At 41.4% G+C, this 15,895-nt stretch overlaps 1 protein-coding gene across 6 annotated transcripts in view; it reads right to left on the bottom strand.

The window, feature by feature from the left end:
- Window positions 1–14,671, bottom strand: part of LOC121181769 (pleckstrin homology domain-containing family A member 5-like) — a 75,961-nt gene extending 61,290 nt beyond the window's left edge. For 3 of the 6 annotated variants that reach the window (XM_041037907.1, XM_041037908.1, XM_041037911.1), the window contains exons 1-3: window positions 14,532–14,647; window positions 14,352–14,428; window positions 13,049–13,106 (exon numbers count right to left, since the gene is read on the bottom strand). In XM_041037907.1, coding sequence (XP_040893841.1) covers window positions 13,049–13,106; window positions 14,352–14,428; window positions 14,532–14,623 — 227 coding nt within the window. In that variant the 5' untranslated portion in view covers window positions 14,624–14,647. Of the gene's footprint in view, window positions 1–13,048; window positions 13,107–14,351; window positions 14,429–14,531 lie in introns of all 6 variants that reach the window. The other 3 variants (XM_041037912.1, XM_041037910.1, XM_041037909.1) reach the window with 2 other exon arrangements.
- Window positions 14,672–15,895: the final 1,224 nt, after the last annotated feature.

Genomic DNA, 15,895 nt, shown 5'->3' with positions numbered 1-15,895 from the left:
GGACCAAAGCACTGTTTTATCGAGCATTTCAGAAGTCAGAACTCCTCGAAATCAGGCACATCAAGTCTGACGAGGACTAAAAATACTCAAAGAGATTTGAGAGTTATTTATGAAGCTTCCTAGACACTCACTAAGGAGTGGAAGTTTTTCTTTGAGAGCGAGTGGCATCACTTTTATACAAAACTGAGCCAAATGAAATTAAAGATGGCATCTTGTATTTTATTCTGGAGAGCTAAGGATTTTAAGCTGTGGATGCAATACATTCACAAGACTGACGAGCTGCTAGATAATTTGATACAAGAAAAAATAAACAGAGAAAATGCCATAAGTTGTGCGTGTATGACAACCTCACCTACAACAACTCATCTTTTTCTTACATTTTTATTAAAATTTCAAATAAAAAATTGAGTCCTTTTTCAAGCATTTTTGCTTGGAAAAAGTTTATTAACTGGTTATCAAAATAGCCAATTCATCGTATTCATTTTCTGTCAATCGACAATTTCTATTCAGAGCAGCTCTATTCACTATATACTGTATATATAGTGCATTCAATGTGCTGTGATGATCTTGTGTTGGTGCAACCAGTATTGTCAAATTCATATCATGGGTCATCATCTCTCTTGCACTGTGACATTTATACCAGTTATGCTGCCCACACACACCACACCACCCACCCACACACTCAGTAGGGACCATCATCAGTCTAGTGTCAGGCAGTAATAAAGCTGTCACATAGACGCCTAAATCCCACTACTTCATACAAGAAGCGCAGAGGCAGAAACATAGCAATCAAAACGTCAGAGTTGAGGGTGTATTTATCTGAACCACCAGCAGAGGTCTTACAGTGAAAAACAGTGGGCTCCCTCTCATCCAGAGAGGAGGAGGAAAGCCTGCACACATCAGCTTGTGAATAGCAGCACAGAGGTGGCAGGGCTGCATTTATCCTTGAGCAAGTAGTGCTGATATTTAAACCAGACTCTTGACTTCCAGAGACATTCATCCCTTCTGCTGCAGAAACATATTGCAGAGGCCTGACAGCTGATTAGACTGATGGATCACTATGAGGTGCAACCATTACTACAGTTATGAAGTCCCCGTCAGCTCACTCCACTTTGGCTTCATCTCTCACACTCTTACACACTCTCTAAATGAAACTGAAAGCAGGCTGCATGGAGCTGATATGCAGTATGAAGGGAGGGATACACTGATTTCATTGCACATAGTCTTTAAAGGCAATGTATGGATTTCTTAGCCAACAGTAGCAAGGTGAAGTGATGATCTGATGAGTAGGTCCCCTTATTGCTGGTATCTTGAGTTCTGTGTTCCATGTGCACAAGGACGCAGTAAAGTGACAAACATTTTTGAGACGAGTTGGTTATAATGCATCACCAGCAGCAGATGCACCAGATGCCTTATAAAAATGCTAAAAGTGGAAAGACAGCAAGCTGATGTAAACAATACAGGTTTAAATATGTTTAAAACAAAGGCTTTGCAAATGTGTTATGAAGTAGGAAATGCATTCACCATGTTTGTTAGGCCTTAAAGATACCGACTCTATTTGATGAGGTATTTTTAATGTCTCATTTCAACATTTTACATTAACATCTGATGGCTAAATACAGTACCCAAACGTGCTATTCTCTTCAGCTATCTGTGAATCACCTGACCTCAAACAGACGGCTAGAACTCTGGGAAGCGTGAAGCACGCAGCGCCTCCAAGGCACCAATTTAGATCAAGGGATGTGCATTTAGCTGTTTGTTTTTTCCAGGGTTTTGCGTTTGCTGGACAAACTACTCCTGTTCATTTGTAATGGGGGACAACAATTTCTGTATGTTTTCTGTGACTCTGACCACAGTATGGCACATTCCTCTTCTGGTAACTCCAGCAATGCCATTAAGCTTGTGAGAAACACAAATGTACAATATCAATCACAGCAGGTATACATTATTCAATGAGAGACTTGGCATGGAGTTCAAATATTTGTTTAGGCAGGGACGGCCAGATCGGAGGACAGAGCGTGGGAGAGGACCCTGACAGCAGAAGACTCACTACCCCACAGTTGAGCAATAAATGCAGTGTATTATCCAATCACTGCCAGTGTCTATGAATCCTCCCTGTCCACAGAAAGAAAAGCAAATCCCCTGCAAGTCACTCCTTCTGCATACCGTACAGATTTTATGTCAGGACGCAGCTTTATTTTTCAAATAAGATTGGAGTATCTCTACTCTCTGTCTAATCTGATGGGTCTAATAGTGCTAATACACCTCAGAGAACTTGGTACTATTTGAAGCAGTTGTGATGACCTGGGTACTATTTATATCTGTCAAGTGCCCCATCTAGCAGCAGAATTTACAGTGCACTCAAATCATGATGGGCCTCGCACTAAAATGAATGCACAGAGACATACAAGTGGCCCGATAAGTGGTTATAAAAAGCAGTTTCACTTTGGGTTGATGTTTGTTGGGAATAAATGTGGAAGTTCTTCATATAGTTATGATACCGCATAAGCAAATTCTTGATGAATGGCTTCACTGGAGACTGACTAAAAGAAATGAGTGAATCGAAGCTCTCCCGTCAGTGATTAAACATCAAAGATAATGTAAGGGATCTCATATCTACATAAGGGGGCAGCCAGCCACTTTATTTGATTATTAAGAAACATTCACTACAGTCGTCGTAGCGAGCAAGAAAACATCAAAGTCTCACCTCTAAAGAGCTGTCGCTGAGCTCGAGAGATACAGACAAGAATTGTGAGAGCATTAAAAACTTAAGTGAGAGTAACAGAAAAAAACATTGTCCTGCTGATAGCACGCATTATGCTTAGCCTGAACGATATCTGTCTGCAGACCTCATGGGACATGCAAGGTCTGCAGGGGGAACGCTGCAGCTGACACTGTTGCCAGGAGAGAGAAGGGAGGGAATAAGCTAAAACCACAGGACCAGGAGGGTACGATATTAATCCCTTCACTGCTGCTGCTAAATTGAAAACTTGGCAGCAACCAGTACATCAGTATAGCACTACATCCTTTATTCAATCCCCTGGAAGGGTGTGAAAAGAAGAAATGCTTGCAATATTTTAGCGTACCCTTTTCATGAAGGTGTGATCAATGTGACAACAGAGGTTTGGTTTCTCTTTCTGCTCAGCGGCAGAGCGCTCAGCGGTTGAAGAAAAAAAAAAAAATGGAGACTACTGACTGCATGTGTTGGATGTGGATAAAGACAAATTCGGGGGCTGAATTTGTAACAATTTGTTTCAGGAAACAGTATACTGTTCCAAAGCCCTCTGTGGACATTTTAACATAATGCTCCAAGAGCTCACAGCTGTAGAGCATTTGAGCAGAGTGACGGCTTCCAAAAGCTCCCTAATCATCACAGACCATCTGGAAAACAACTGGGCTGTGCACTGTCCACTGGACTGAGGTAGACAGACAAGCGAAACAGAGAGAGGAAGAAAAAGATGGAGAGAGAAGGTACTTGCTTTGTCAGGGCATGATGTAGCAGCTGTACCATTGCAAGAGCTGAAAAGATAGTCATCACCAAGATCACAAATAGATATCACGGAACCAAACTCCAGATTTCATCAGCAAATAAAAGTATCTTTCCACCTGCACATGTACTGATCAGGTCTTGTTTTGTTTCTACAGAATCTCACCGTGAGCATTTCAGTCACACTGACTGCGTTTCTCTACCACAGGACGATCGCTGCAATGGTTGTAATGGGAGTTTGAACTTCAAGCAATTTTAAGTTCCTTAACTAAACAGGCCCCTCAGAAGCAGTTAGTCAGGCTGGATGGGTATTTCGAACATTTGACATCTGAAGAGAGCAGAGAACTGCCAGCATACTGAAGCTGCACACATGGCTTGAGATCAAATGCTGCAAAATCGTTCTCACTTGTGCCTCTCCAGCTTTATATCCCTCTCTGCTTTCCAACTAAATGGATAAAAAATAAAGGTAAGTGGACGGCATAGAAGAGACTGCAGAGAGAGACTTTAGCAGCTCCCTAAGAAATTTACACCGTGAGAGGTCTATCTGATTTGTAATGACGCTGGCACACCTAATAACGTGTGGAATAACAGTGGACGAACAGCATGACCCGAATGAAGGCAGCTGCCCCCAGATTCAACCTGGCACAGCATCAGCAAAGGACAGCTCATTGCAGATTACTGCAGGGATTACCCAAGTTCAACAGCTCTCTCAGCATTAAACCAAAGACACCACACAACTAAGAGGCTTTAGGACCAAAGAATTACTGTAGGCTGCACGTTCCCCTACTAAACCCATATAGTAGGCCTACATTCAGTCAGCGTATTGTATACCACTGGGGGTTACGTATATATTCTTTGATTCTGGACATTAATCATTGCACTGATTTTTAATGAAAGAAGAAGAACATTTGGCCAGACAGAACACAAGGACTTAGTACTGCACAAGTTGTAAGACAACGACAGAGTATGTTCACCAGCAAGGCTCGTGTGAATAGTCTAAAAATGACAAAAAAAGTCTGTCATATTACACTTAGAAAGCCATCACGTTCTAATTCATGGTAATTAGGACCACTGCAGACAAAGAGTATTTTGATCCCGTTAAAAGAAGCTAATTTCTGTAATTTCCAGCGCTGAGAAAAGAATCCTTCCCATTAGATAAAAAGGGAAAAAATCAACTATTGATGCACACAATTTGTAAACAACAAATGCACTACAAAACTCTGACACAGGCAGCCAAGAATACTATGAACAAAAGCAGAGGCTAACTTGGCCTGATGTGGGTTTTCACAGAGAAACTGTCTTAATCAGCACCTGGGGCAGTCACCAACATCAGAGGATGCTTTACACATATGTTCACACACAGAGCATCCAAACACCAAACTACATACACACACACACACACACACACACACACTTTTCTTCCAGTGCTAGCCAGATGGCAGGGACCCCACAGAGACTGAAACGCGTGAGAGCAGCTCAAAGCCTGCCTAGTTCACTGTCTGTCTGTGTCCCAGTAAGAAATCAGCCTCACAATAGAGAGTTATAGAGCCAGAGACAAGGATGATGTGCAGCAGATCCAGATCCACTGGTTTCCCTCTTAAATCACATCGCGCACACAAGTGAGCTGCATGAGTACAGAGCATTGACAGAGTAAGTGAGTCAGCAGCCACAACCATCAGAGCCTCCCCCTGCCAAGGGGGTGAGCAAACACTCGCTCAGAGATTTGCACTTTGAATAAGGCATTGTCCCTGGTGTGCCATTTGTTAATGTTAGCCATGTGTATGGGAATGTCTCACTTCTTCACAAACATACTGCTAGAAACTGCTTATGGGCTTCATGATTATAGTTCTATGTTAAAATGATCATCAGACTTATTTCATTCACTACTGAAAGAATATTATTGTTCACTCTAGTTACATGAAATCAGTGTGGAGTAATGGATGAGGCAGAGACATTTTTCATTCATTCATCTTTTTTGTTTGTGTATAATCAGTCTAGAAGTTTGCAAGTTGTCTTTGTGTTAAGTGTGGATCGTCTATGGGTGCACAAGTTTCCTCCAACATGAAAGACATGCAGACAAGGTGAATTGGAAACTGATTTGCTTGTTGGTGGTGGTTGTTGGGATTGCAGCTCCAGCAAAATAAATGAAAGAAACCGGCTCTACTTGTTGCCTTCATAATAAATCTTGAAGCACTTCAAGTTGCTACCAGCCAGGACAGGCACGCCGTGGAAAACAGAACCTGAGAAGCTTATGTGTGAAAGTGAACTGTTGCTACTCATTTAAAAAAAAGAAAAATGCAAGAAGAATAAAAATTATGAGCACGGCCCCAGCAACCCTGCACAGGAAAAGGTTAATTAGCTTTGATTATGTTAGTTTCAGCAAAGAGAGTTTACTGGTAACACAGAATCAACATTTAATTATAATAATAATCACAAACAAATAATAATTTACTTGCCCCCAAATTTCTAGGCAACAGGTGATTTTTATGCTGATTGAAAAGTCCATAAAATTAATATATAACACTTAAGGTTTTGTTTACTTTGGCCTCATGTTTGACATATTTTTTTATGTATTTAATATCTTGCATCGAATTGTAAATACAATTTTTCAGATTGTTTGCAGGTGTGCTTGGCTGCACAACATGAAACAACAAATGCAAAACACAGTGTATAGATGGAGCCGCTGGTGGACCTGGCACACTTTCAGAGTTTAATATACCATGCACACTGATTTAGTACGGTGGTTTAACATTTAACTGTTGACTGGAAGTATCCTTAAGGGGTCCCGATATGCAATTTTACACCTGACAGCTAATCAGACGTAGAAGTATTTTCTATGTCCGTGGCATAAACAAAATTGATCCCTAAATAGAAAATGGAGTTGTAATGGAGGATTACGCTGAAGGTTAACAGTGTAGTGATAATGCTCTTGCCTGCAGCTGCAATCATGTTTTGGAAGCAGAGAGCAGTTAATCACAGCGTGATTGAAACACACAGTTGTAATTGGTGACAGCTTTCTTTTTAGTAGGGAGCTCTTGATTTGATGCGCTTTTACCATAAGTCAATCTTTTACCTGGTCGAGTTTAATTAGCCTGCATGTAGAGAAAATAAGTATTGTGATCACTTATGAAACTAATAAATATACGACCCTGTCTTGCATTTAATTCCATTTCAAGTCCAAACTGTTGGTCCCCTCTCTCATATCCTTACTACTGTTACTGGATTTTCAGGGTTATATAATAAGGTCTGATATAAGGCTTTGCTCCCAGATAGAAGCTTGGATTATTCCCTGGAGAGAAGGGAGAGCCTTTAAATGTCTGCCATAACCGTCTGTCTGACTTTTATGGAGGGTACACAGGGACTTCCGTCGCTCTTGCCCAGAAAGATCAAGATCTCAACACATTTTTTACTCCATTCCAGGTAAAGATACAGACAAAGCCACTGCAAACTTACATAGGTCAGTAATATGGCCAACAACTGTCTCCACCAAAATGTTTCTTTAAAGCAACTATAATCAATATTTTAACAATGGATCAAATGACTGTGCAGTGTGAAAGGGGTCGCCTGTAGTGACAGACCAGACAGCTGAAGCAGTCTGTTTTCAGCAAAAAGAAAAAAATAACTGTACACTACCTGCCTAGTTACAAACAACAGACAGATAAAGTTAGCAATTAGCTGGTGAAAAGTGGAGCATATATAAAAAAAAAATATATGTATATATATAAAATATAAATATAAATGATATTTCCCTCAGGAGTTGGTTGAGACACAAAACAGAGCTAAAAGAGAGTAAATATTGGACTTACAGTTGCCAAGTGGCCAGAAACACATGTTCAAATGAAGGCTAGTGTTGCTCTGTCTCTGCTGGATGTTGAAATAGTCGACTATTTACAGCTTGTTTCCAGCGTTGCAAGTTTGCAGCAACACTAAGCAAAATGCTAAGAGCTGTGGTAATTCCAAGAAAGAAGACAGAAGGAGGACTTTCTTTCTTTGGGAAACTGCGTCCCCTTTGTCTGTGTCAAAGGTTTTGTGTCTTTTAAACAAGAACCTTTATGTGAATCATTATAAAAAAATATTAGTCTTTATATTAGATATATTAGAAATATAAGGTGAGGTTTTACCACATTAGTCATTATGACAAACACGTTTTAGCAGGTTATCAACAAAAACCACAGAGCCATCAAAAGAAACAAGGATTTGATGATTTAACTTTGAGTGACAATTACCACAATTGAATATTGATTCACATGAGAGCAACCCGATACTCCTACTTTTAAATGTACCAACAGCTAAATAGAGATCCACTAGAGAGACTGTTGTCATAATTGGCCAAATTTCAATTGACATGCTTTCCTCTGTTCTGAATGATGAATTATGCAGCAGAAGTAGCAGCGAACAGCCTAATGAAAGCGGAGGTTGCAGTGCAGACTAGTACAATATTTATATTTTACGTTGCACTTTATACTGATGAGCACTTGGAAGCACAAAATTGCCCTCAAAGGACACTCACAAAATGTCATCAAATGAAACATTAATAACTGGATAGCTGTCCAGCTAGACTTTTGGCCTATAGCACTGTGAGGGTCAGCTGTTTGAGCCTCCTACTGTACTTATTACTCACTCATTAGCCTTCAGAACAAGATGTCAGCCGTCTCATTGTGTAATCCGCGGCAATTAGCCCTGACTTCACCAGTTAGGTTTTTCCCTCCTTTTCCAGACGAAATTAATGAGACAAGAATAGCGAACAAAGAGAGAGAGCTGGCAGGAGATCTGCACCTGTCTATTCATGAACACAACTGCTGTAAACATTCCCTGCATCCAACTCATAATTAGGGTCATCACTCTCCTGCTATAATATAAAGCCTTTTGCACCAGGCAAACTGATTTATCCTGATACACACTTCAGAAAGGTCTTCACAGGTCAAAAATCCTCATTAACAGGCAGCGATAAACAAACACTTTGACAAACCGCTGGTTAAATTGCCCAAATCATGTCCCCCCATCTTGTTCAGAATGAGGCTTAAATTGAAAAGTAGGATTATGTGCTACAGAGATAAAATGGAAAACACATATCTGCCAGATGGCAAAGTCTCATCAAAACACTGTTTATGTCACAAACAAAAGCAAAACTGAACAGATACCGTACTCTGGGTGGCTGTGGAATTAAAAACTACAGAAAATGTCATGGAAACAAAATGTCCAGAGGCTTGACTCTCCACGTAGTACGCTACACAGAGCCTGTGCACCTTACAGTATTTTACTCTCTTTAAAAACCGCAGATTATCGTCAGCATCAGAGGACCTTACTCTGGATCCTTTCACAGAAGTGTAATTCAATAAGAGATAAATCTGCCAGCTCCCAGCTTTCAAACCAAGGTACAGAGTAACATACAGGTTAATCTGAAGTAGAAAGTCTGTTACTCTGATGTGTGGATTATTGTTTCAGCTCTTGGAGGACCAAAGCACCAAAATAGCTGGACGCTGTTCAGTGTTCTCTGATTTATCGCCAAGTTCAGCAGCTGAGACCAGGGCCAAAAGCCACTGGCTTAAAAACTTGAATGTATTAGGACTAATGGGTGGGTGCTATTGACCTGTTCCTCACTAGTCAATGAGCCACAGCAGATGGGAAGATACAATAATACTGAGAGAGAGAGAGAGAGAGAGAGAGAGAGAGAGAGTGTGTGTGTGTGTGTGTTTGTGATGGGTATTTGTTCTTCAGAGAAAAACAGAAAAGGACATTTAAAAAACATAAAAAGGCAGCATTGAAACTGAAATTTTCTGTAGCATCTTAACAAAATGTAGACAATTTTTTTTTTACTGCTTGCAATCCTGTCTCACATCTGTCCGTGAATTAAACTAACAAGCTAGCAGTTTGCAGATTTATACATCCTCACGATCTCTGTCTTTTAGTGGGAAAGCAAGTACAAGTACTGGCCATTTGACACAGTTCCCCGAAATAAAAAGCCACACCGGCGTTGGGCCATGTGCAAACAACCCAGAAACTCAAAAGAGGCCGCTCAGTCTGAGGACAGCAGCAGTCCATGACTGATTCAAAAAACATCTGCACTGATCATCACTCATTCAAAACTCACACTACCATAAAATAATCAAATCATGTGATGGCCCATGCCTCCAGTCCACGCTATGACACCAACAACCAGCACTCCATCCTCCCCGGCACATACCATCAGAGGACAGTCTGCGTCAGCACAATCTGCTCGCTGATGCTCACACTGTGTAACCTGATGGTAACAGATAAGCCACACAGCCAGCATGTGAATGGGCCAGATCCTTTCGCAGCCCTGAAAAAAACTTGAGTCACAGAAATGAATCAATGATCCAGTGACTGTTTTGTAAGTCTGAAAACCAGAGGAGGGTTGTTGGTTTTGGTTTGTCTATGTACATTAGAACTGCAAAGAAATTAGCCCTATGCTCCAGAATACTGAATTGATGATAAAGTAATGATAAACCACTGTAAAACATTAGACGTAGACTTATCTAGCTGTCATCAGGCTAATGGTTTTGGACAGTTTTCAGAGGCTTTTATTGGCAGCCTCACATAAAGCCTCAAAATTTTCCAAGTACTGTCCAAGACAGTTGTCACATAAACCCGTCAACACATCTCTATGTCAAAACAATGAGTCACATCGAAATTAACAGGCACGGTTTTACAAAGCCCAATTACTCAAAGCTGAAATACTTCTAAGAGATATCACTACAGACTGACAAATTGATCTTGTGCCTTAAATTGACCGTACTTGATGATCAGTGCACGCAGCCAGGTTTATGACACTTAAAGTTGTGGCTGCATAACTAGAATTCTAAATGCTCCAGCTAAGTAAAACAACAAAGGGAAACCTCTCGGGCCAGTCCCAGAAAACAGGCCGGGAAAATGTGTCTTACAAAAGCAGTCCACAGAAGGCAGCTTTTGGCAGCGTTGGTCACATTTAGGCTTATTATCTACATGTCAACCACAAAAATCTGTATCAGCTATCATTAAAATTAAACCTCTGTAGTCTCTCCAATTAGCAGGCAGCGCAGTATGCCACATGCCTGCTGGTGTTTTCTGTAGGCACACAACAAAAGAAGCTACATGTAACATTTTTTAATACTGACAACTTGAGATTAATTTATATTTCAAATTTGGAGTTCACAGTTTAGCTTGAAGTTAGTTCCTTTCTATGCAGTACATTAAAACAAATGACAGATGCTATAGGTAAGTGTCATGCACCACTAAGGAGTGACAGAGGGGAATGAAGAAAGAGAGGGAAGAAGAGGTGAGAGAGAACTGAGAGACAACATAATGGGGGAGAGGGGAAAGTAATTTATTGAACTGCAGTGTGTATTTTTCGGGGTGGACACCTGCTAAACCAGCAGTATCCTACACAAGCAAATGGAACAGATTTGGACACGCTGCTGGTCAGATTTTGATTAACATTGAGCGTTTCATGCAATTTTCACGATTTCGGCATTTTCAAACAAAGGGGTGCTGCTATTACAGGTCAAAATAAGGAGGTGCAGTATGCTGGGGCTGGTTTGTTTTTATACTTGTTAAATTGTAGTTAAGAATAGGCTCACTTAAACCAGCTGAACACATGTCTTTGTGTACTGTTTGTTTATTGTGAGTGTTGCTTGTAACTACAGATGACTAAAAGATTCACATGTGGCTCACCTGCTTCTTAGAAGACAGGTAGGTCCTCTTTACTGAGCAGTGGCGCATCAACTAACACATGGCTGCTTTAAACCAGTTCAGTTTGTCAGGCTATCAATAAGCTTCCTTTCATTATTAAGATGACTGAGGCACATTTTAATTGTACGCAATCACAATATCACATTAGGTTCAAATGTGAGTGTCAGCTGAGATAATAAATAATGAATAGATGATATCTGATAATATATTTATCATTCATGGGACAAGACTATGTTTGGAAAATATTCAATAACCTGAACTGTACATACAGTATAACCCCTTAATCAGAGCCCAGTCTACACGCTCTTAATCCTCTGTTAAACTCTGTGTACGCCAGGTTTATCTTGTATCTCACAAACAGTAAAGTGATCTCTAATTTGCAGAAGACAGTGCAATGAGATTTAGACTAAAACAAAGCTGTTACTGTTACTTCTAAGGACACTGAATTCATAGGACTTCCTCAGTACAGTTTTATACTTGTCTTAAGCTTTAAACTTGTTAAAATGCAGCTAATGCATGAAAGCAATGGCAAAAAGGCAGTCTGCTCACTTTGTAGAGGACAACATGGCGAGTTTGTAACTTGGTTTACAGAGAACGTTACCATGTCATTGGAATGTGCCAGAATCATCGAGATCAACTAATGAATGTCATCCGCAAGTTTGCCTCGCACTGAGAGGCTGTGATAAAATACTGGAATATAAAATTACTGCCTTTCAGTCCGACTCTCTGGCAACCTGCCATATGAAAGCTCCTCAAATTCATGAGGAAGTCAAAGAAGGAGAGGGGATTCAGTGAGTATAATAAGACATAATATTCTAAATTCCTCGCCTGTGTATTGCACTGACTTCAATCGTATAGAGGCGTTTCTTTTCATCAGCAAAATATATCTATACCTGCTGTGTGAGAGGAGTATTTCATTAAGACATGCAAAGTAACAAAATATTTCAACTCATATCCTTGGATTTAAACCATTCTATGAATCAGTGCTAACTGAATGACAGCGCTTGTGATCTCTTTTGATTAGTCGCATGCATCAGGCTGCCAAGGAGGAGAGAGAGGAAAATGTGAAATATACTGTAGTTCAAAGACTATGTAACATGGCCAACTACTAATGTAATTCATGTAGATCCTGGTCTTCAAACAGAGAGGGCCACAAACTGAACAAACTAAAGTCTTTTAGTGGACGTGGAGGATATTTTCTCCTGCCCACACAGCCGCAACAAATGAGCATACGGGGGGAAATGATATTCAAACAAAATCAATGAAAGGAGACTTTAAATAAGAAGTCTTTTCAAATTCCTGTAATACCATACATTGGCATGTACCTTGGAAATATTTTCCAGCATCTGCTTAATGATAAGTGTCATTTTAAACTGTGCGCAGACCCTATAAACCCAAACAGAAAGGATAACTGTCAGAAAAAGAGAACACATTATACTTTGGCTCAACTCCCCAAGTAGGCTCAGCTTTGAGCAGGGTAAGTCTGAATAAATAAAAACAGCTCACAAGAAGACAGCAACCACACTTTGCCCATGTCTGTTGAGTGTTTGCACAATGTTCCCGTGTAATCATTAACTTGTGCAGTAGGCCTCTACAGTACAGAGACAGGGAGTAAAGGTTCCAAATTTACAGCCATGCAATAGTAACTTCTAATACACAGCATGTTCTCGGGACTAGCAGGCATTTGAATGAGCTTTTCTTCCATTTGAGGCGATGAAAATGGAAATAAATGAATTCCTGTTGATAATTAAGGCATCGTGGTGACATGGAAGGTGGAAGTGCTTTGAATTCATACTGCAAGTTTAGATGTTGTATGCAGGTTCGGAGGTTACGATGGGTGTGTGTCTTGTGGAGGGAGGGTGTTTAACTCACTTGATAAAGCACCGTGCCCCCTCGAAAGTATATCCTTCTTCCCATCCTGTGGGTAGGTCTGTGAAAGAGCGAGAGGCGGACAAAAACTTGTCAACACTGACTGATGGAATAAACAGATGTTGTGTTGTCTGGGTATTGGACTGTTGCTTGGACAACTTAAGTACTTTGTAGTTTCCACTTTCAGGGCTGCAATAACCATTATTTTTAATTAGTGATTAATCAGTGCATTATTTACTCCATCAGTTAATTGTTTGGTCTATAATATGTCAGAAAATAGTAAAAGATACTCATCACACTTTCCTAACGCTCAATGTGAGGTCTTCAAAGTACTAGTCTTGTCTGAATAGCAGTCCAAAACCCAAAACTATTCAATTTACTGTTATTTACTGTGTATATGACAAATGAAAGCAAGAAATTCACACAACTGAGAAGCTGTAACTAAGGAATATTGGTTTTTTTGATTATCAAAATGGATGCTGATGGATTTCTCGTCAGCCAACTAATGGTATGGGTAAGTAAATGATTAATCGAGAAAATAAAATGAAGACTAATCGATGATGAAAATTCTAGCAGTTGCAGTCCGACTGAGGTGCAGAGGCTACTCAGAAACAGTAGTGGCAGCGCTCTGCAGAGACTTAAGGTTATGTGAGGAGGCTGCCTCTGTATCGCATGGTAACGTCGTAAGCATAATACAATGAGAGACGGTAAATTTACCATGTGGCACACAAGCGTTTAGACTGTTTGGGGGGCTTTTTGCAGGGGTGGGAGCAGACGAAGCTAATTTTGTAGATTTATAGCTAACCTTTTACTAGCTCTTCAGTCCATAGCAGCTGTTGCTGTGTAGACTACCTGCCAGGTTGGAGATCGCTGGGCTCTGGCTCTGTGAACTAAACATCATCTGCACAAATCTGGACTCTTGTATTGTCAACAGACGCCTTTAGTTTATTCAAAGTAAAACAAAACAAATGCTTCCGAAATAAATTTCCATGCTGTTGGTTGTCAGCAAAAAGTCGTCCTCCCTGCAACTTCACTGAGCGACCGACCTGGAGAAGGGGGCTCACGAGCCGGGCAGAGGTGGGCACGAGAAGGCTCACTTTTTTGCAGCACGAGCGCCCAAAAGCCCACTCAAGCATTAAGGCACACGAGCATGGATGTCACAGCCTCTCTCGCTCTCTCTCTCCCTCACACACACAGTGTGGGAAGTATCGGTTTCGGGGTATAGGTAACAGCAACACATGACGGCAGACACGAGAGACGTTAAAGACAACGGAGAAACTTGACAGTCGTTACAGTGACACCTTACCTGGAGTTTTTCTGTGCCCGGTTATTACCGCCTCGCCACTTACTGGATGCAGCCAGGTTGTACTCTTGGCTTCTTCGCTGTTGAGAAAAGGAAACGCACTCATTACTACACGGCGACTTTGTTCGAATCAGAAACGGGCAGAAATTACTTGAGCTGTCTTGTCTTTGAAGGGATATTTACTTAACGAAGAAGACGCGTCCATCCCGAGTAACCCCATAACTCCAGGAAGACGGGAGACAAGAAATCCACTCGGGTTGTAGATCCGCCGCCATGTCTGGCAATACTGTACGACAATCGCGCGGCTCCGCTCTCGCAGGCAGCGCGTACACGGAAACCTTGGCAACGGCGGGATGGCTGACAGGAGGGCAGGAGCCCAGGGGGGCAGGGCAGACAGGTACAGGCAGTTTATTTGTCAGGGAGGTGATTTGATTGACGCACAAACGTAACAAAATGTTTGTAGAAAAAAATGTTATATCAACATCCTAAAACTTGTTTTCTTTGTGGTTTGATTGACTGTGCGGCTTGTTGTCTTTTGGATAGTTGCGGATGCACATTGTTTTACTCTGGTTATGTTATTGTTAGCTTTTGCTTTGCTGTGGATGAATATTGTTTTGAAGAAAGACACCTCTCCGTAGTGTAAACAACCATGGGGGCAGGGCCGGATTAACATGCAGGGGGCCCCAGGGCAAAATTGATCTCCTGGGCCCCTACTGCCTTCCTCACAGCAGACAGTTTGACTAGTCATTGTCTGAGCGCAGGTGTTGCTAAAAACATAAACAATGCTTTCTGTTTAGGTGTCCCAGGGTCGGTTTATGGTCTGTCTGAACTAGTTAGTTTGACATGTTGTCCCACCACAGCTATATGAAGCCAGTTTGGCCATTCCCATTCAACTATAAACAGTTTTTAGTTATTCCTGCCTTTCTGTCAGCTACTTAATAAAGTTAAATGCCCCCAAATTTACAAAAAGAAATAAAGAAAAAATAAAGCGCAAATCTGATGACACGCTGTAGACCTGGAGCTTTTGTGGCTCCTGGAGTTCTGGGGCCCAGTCGCCCTCATTGCTGATGTAGTAATCCAGCCTTGCATGGAGGCCACAGACAGGCAGACACATGCGCAGTCTTCTGGCGCACCCACAGTTTCAACTCTACCTTTAGGTTCTTGGTCTCCGCCTTCTGTCATTGTGCTGCGAAACTGCAACATCAGCCTTTCACACCATACAAAAACAAGTCATCCAACACCGCTGTGCCTGGCCTGTTTGTTGGCATTGTGTTGCATTGTGTCCAGGACACATGGTAGGCCAGTATTTGTGAGTGGGCTGGTGGTGGTGGGACGCGGACGCATCTGCCAACTGCCATGTCTTTCACTTTGGAGAATAAGTCTAAAGGAAGGGGAAGCAGGCAGTGATGCCTCGCATGGTCAGATGTCAAACACTGAACCCTTTGTATTCTACTTACCTGAGGGAGAACAACACGGCTTTCTGGTAATGTGTCACACAAAAGAGCTGCTTGTTTTTCCCCAGGTAGTAAAGACAACGGTCTGTGCAA

The sequence above is a fragment of the Toxotes jaculatrix genome, chromosome 5 (assembly GCF_017976425.1).
Source record: "Toxotes jaculatrix isolate fToxJac2 chromosome 5, fToxJac2.pri, whole genome shotgun sequence".
Taxonomy (NCBI): domain Eukaryota; kingdom Metazoa; phylum Chordata; class Actinopteri; family Toxotidae; genus Toxotes; species Toxotes jaculatrix.
This window is presented reverse-complemented; position numbering and strand designations above follow the sequence as displayed.